Source organism: Parus major, chromosome 23 (assembly GCF_001522545.3).
Source record: "Parus major isolate Abel chromosome 23, Parus_major1.1, whole genome shotgun sequence".
NCBI classification, from domain to species: Eukaryota; Metazoa; Chordata; class Aves; order Passeriformes; family Paridae; genus Parus; species Parus major.
Genome location: NC_031791.1, coordinates 1562250 through 1564860, shown reverse-complemented (window position 1 = coordinate 1564860; position 2611 = coordinate 1562250). Strand labels below are relative to the sequence as shown.

The window sequence follows — 2611 nt, the reverse complement described above, 5'->3', positions numbered from 1 at the left end:
ATTCAGCTCCAGGGGGAGATGCAGCAGCTCCTCGGGACGATGCCAAAGGAGGGGGAAAGGAGAGCAAAGCGCTTGGGTTGGGCTTTTTTGGTGCGTCTCCTCTGCAATCCGGATAATCCGCCCACAGATAATTGAGGGTTGGTGGTGTGGCTGAGTCAACCCGAAGCGGGGGCAGGTTCCCAGGCACCCCGGGCTCCCCAGAGCAGCCGGGGGGGCACCTCCAGCACACCCCCAGCAGGGTCTGAGCACCCACGGCTCCTCTGGGTGCTCGGGGGGAGCTGCAGGGTGCTCATTTCACAAATATTTTTTTTTTAGCGGTGCTGGAGCCTCTCCAGGTCTGTGGCACAGAGCGGGGAAGCTTCTCCCTCTGTTCTCCCCCTCCAAAGGGGTTCCCTTTGCTTCTCCCTGTGGGAGCAGAGGATTCAGGGATTCCATCCCAGGCACAGATTGCTGCCGGCTTGTTTGGTTCATCAAGGAGCTCAGCTAATTGCAGCCTCTTTAGCATTTCTCCAACAGCCGAGGTGTCCCTGGGCTCCCTTCCCACCAAACCCCCTCCTCTGCCTTCATCCCTGGGCCCCTCCATCACCTCCACAGCCACAGGAAATTTTCAGAAATAATTTTAGCAGGGGTTTTCACTCTTTTCTAGGGATAAAAATCGATTTTTTGCCTTTTTTTTTTTTTTAAATCTGAGGTGGGGTCTCCGTGACCTCCTTGGCTCTGACAATAAAATCCCCCCCCCAAAAAAAAGTGGATGAGAGTCCTCCCCCCAAAAAATCTCCTGGGTGAGGGTCCAGCTACAGCCAAAGGTTTTGGGGTCACCCAAGGGGACACCACTCTGTACCTGAGGATCATCTGTGGGATAAACACCGGGGTTTATCAGTGCTAAAAAAACCCCTGCTGCGTTTTTGGGGGGGAATTCAAGGATTTTGTGAGCGCCACGAGACCTCGGCAGCACCAATAATCCAGGGAGAATAAAACCACCCTGCCATGGGACGGTGGCAAAAATGGAAAAAAGGGATTGGAGAGGGTTTGGGGGGCTCTGTGACCCCCAAAAAAGGGGGGCAGGACCCCAGAGCATCCTCCTGCTGCCGCTGGCAGCCGCCCCGCCGGAGCAGGAAGCGCTCTCCGCATCCGCCCTGCCCTGGGCTTTTTTTAAAACACAACTTGTGGTGAGGCCAGGAGCTGCAGGGAATGTGGGATCTGACCAAAAAAAAAAAGAAAATAAAATTTAAAAGGGGTAAAAAAATAAAAAAGGATAAAAGGAGAAGAAGAAGGAAAAAAAAAACCTTTTATTTTTTTTTTTGATACTTACTTGTGTTAGTAAAATCTCGGTGTTGGGTTTGGAGGGATGCGCTGTTCCCTCTGTATAAATGGGAATGGAAAGCTTATGGTGGATTAAATTTGGGATATTTCCCCCCTGGAATTAGTTAAAAAATGCATTTAAAAGGTTTATTTTTGATTTAGTTGGTTATTTGTTTTAGTTTTAAAAGCAAGCACCAGGTCAAATTGCTTTTGTGCCTGAAGCAGGAGAAGCTTTAGTCACATTTGAATCATATTTAATCATAAACTTTAATTATAGCCAGGCTAGGAAGATTGGGATATTTTTAAAGAACAATTTGATGCAAATAATCTGCACATTAACAAAACTGTGGGGGCTGCATTACCATGGGGAAGGAAGGTTCATTCTTTAAGGACAAACAGAATAAAATCAGATTTTTCCTGTCCCAGAGTGATGGAGAATTTTTCAGGAAGAAGGGGAGGGTTTTTTTTTTACAAATCAGTGACCTGATAATCCCCCCAAATCCCCAAAATCACACAGGCTGAAAATCTTTAATTGTGGATAAATTTTTACTCGTGGACAAATCTTTACTTGTGGCCTGTGATGATGGCCCTGATGAGCCTTGTCTGCTGCAAGAAAAGTTTGGAAAATCCCAATTCCTGCTCCAGATGGTTCTGCTGACCCCCAAAAACTTAAATTTTTGTGTTTTTCACCTCATGATGAATCATAAAATGCTGCAGCCCCTAAAGCACGGCACAATCCCTGTGTTACTCCAATACCCAGTGTTTGTGCTTTTAATTTTAATTTAAATTATTTTAATATTAATAAAGGCTGGGAGGAGAAGCTGGTGGGTTTACAGCAAAATAAATGGCAGAAATAAAAGAGGCTGCACCCAGATTTGAGCTCTCAGGAGCCGGGAATTTCAAAACCAGCGGGTTTCTCCCCAAAATCCATCTCGGGGGGTTCATCTGGGGAGGTTCCAGGCTGGGATCAGCCATCCCTGACACGTTTTGCTCCTCAGTGGAGCAGGACCGGGACCTGTTCTCGCCCAAGCCCTACTGGAAGGAGTTCAGGTTCGACCTGACGCAGGTGCCGGCGGGAGAGGCCGTGACGGCCGCGGAATTCCGCATCTACAAAAGCCGCGGTGCTCCCAGGCACGCCAACAGCAGCCTCCAGCTCAGCATCTACGAGGTGGAACCCCAAAATTCCAACAGGTGACGGGCTGGGAGGGCAGGGAATGAGGATGAGTGCGGTGGGAGTGGGGAGGAAGGGGGTGGGAGGGGGTGTGGCAGGAGGAGGATGGCGGTGGGGTGGTGGGATGGGAATGGGCGT

General features: G+C 49.3%; 1 protein-coding gene across 1 annotated transcript in view; it reads left to right on the top strand.

Annotated features, from left to right (window-relative positions):
* Nucleotides 1–2611, top strand: part of LOC107214040 (bone morphogenetic protein 8B-like) — a 20894-nt gene that overhangs the window by 6580 nt on the left and 11703 nt on the right. The window contains exon 3 of the mRNA XM_015649049.3: nucleotides 2301–2493. Within this exon, the coding sequence (XP_015504535.1) occupies nucleotides 2301–2493 (193 nt within the window). The remainder of the gene's footprint in view (nucleotides 1–2300; nucleotides 2494–2611) is intronic.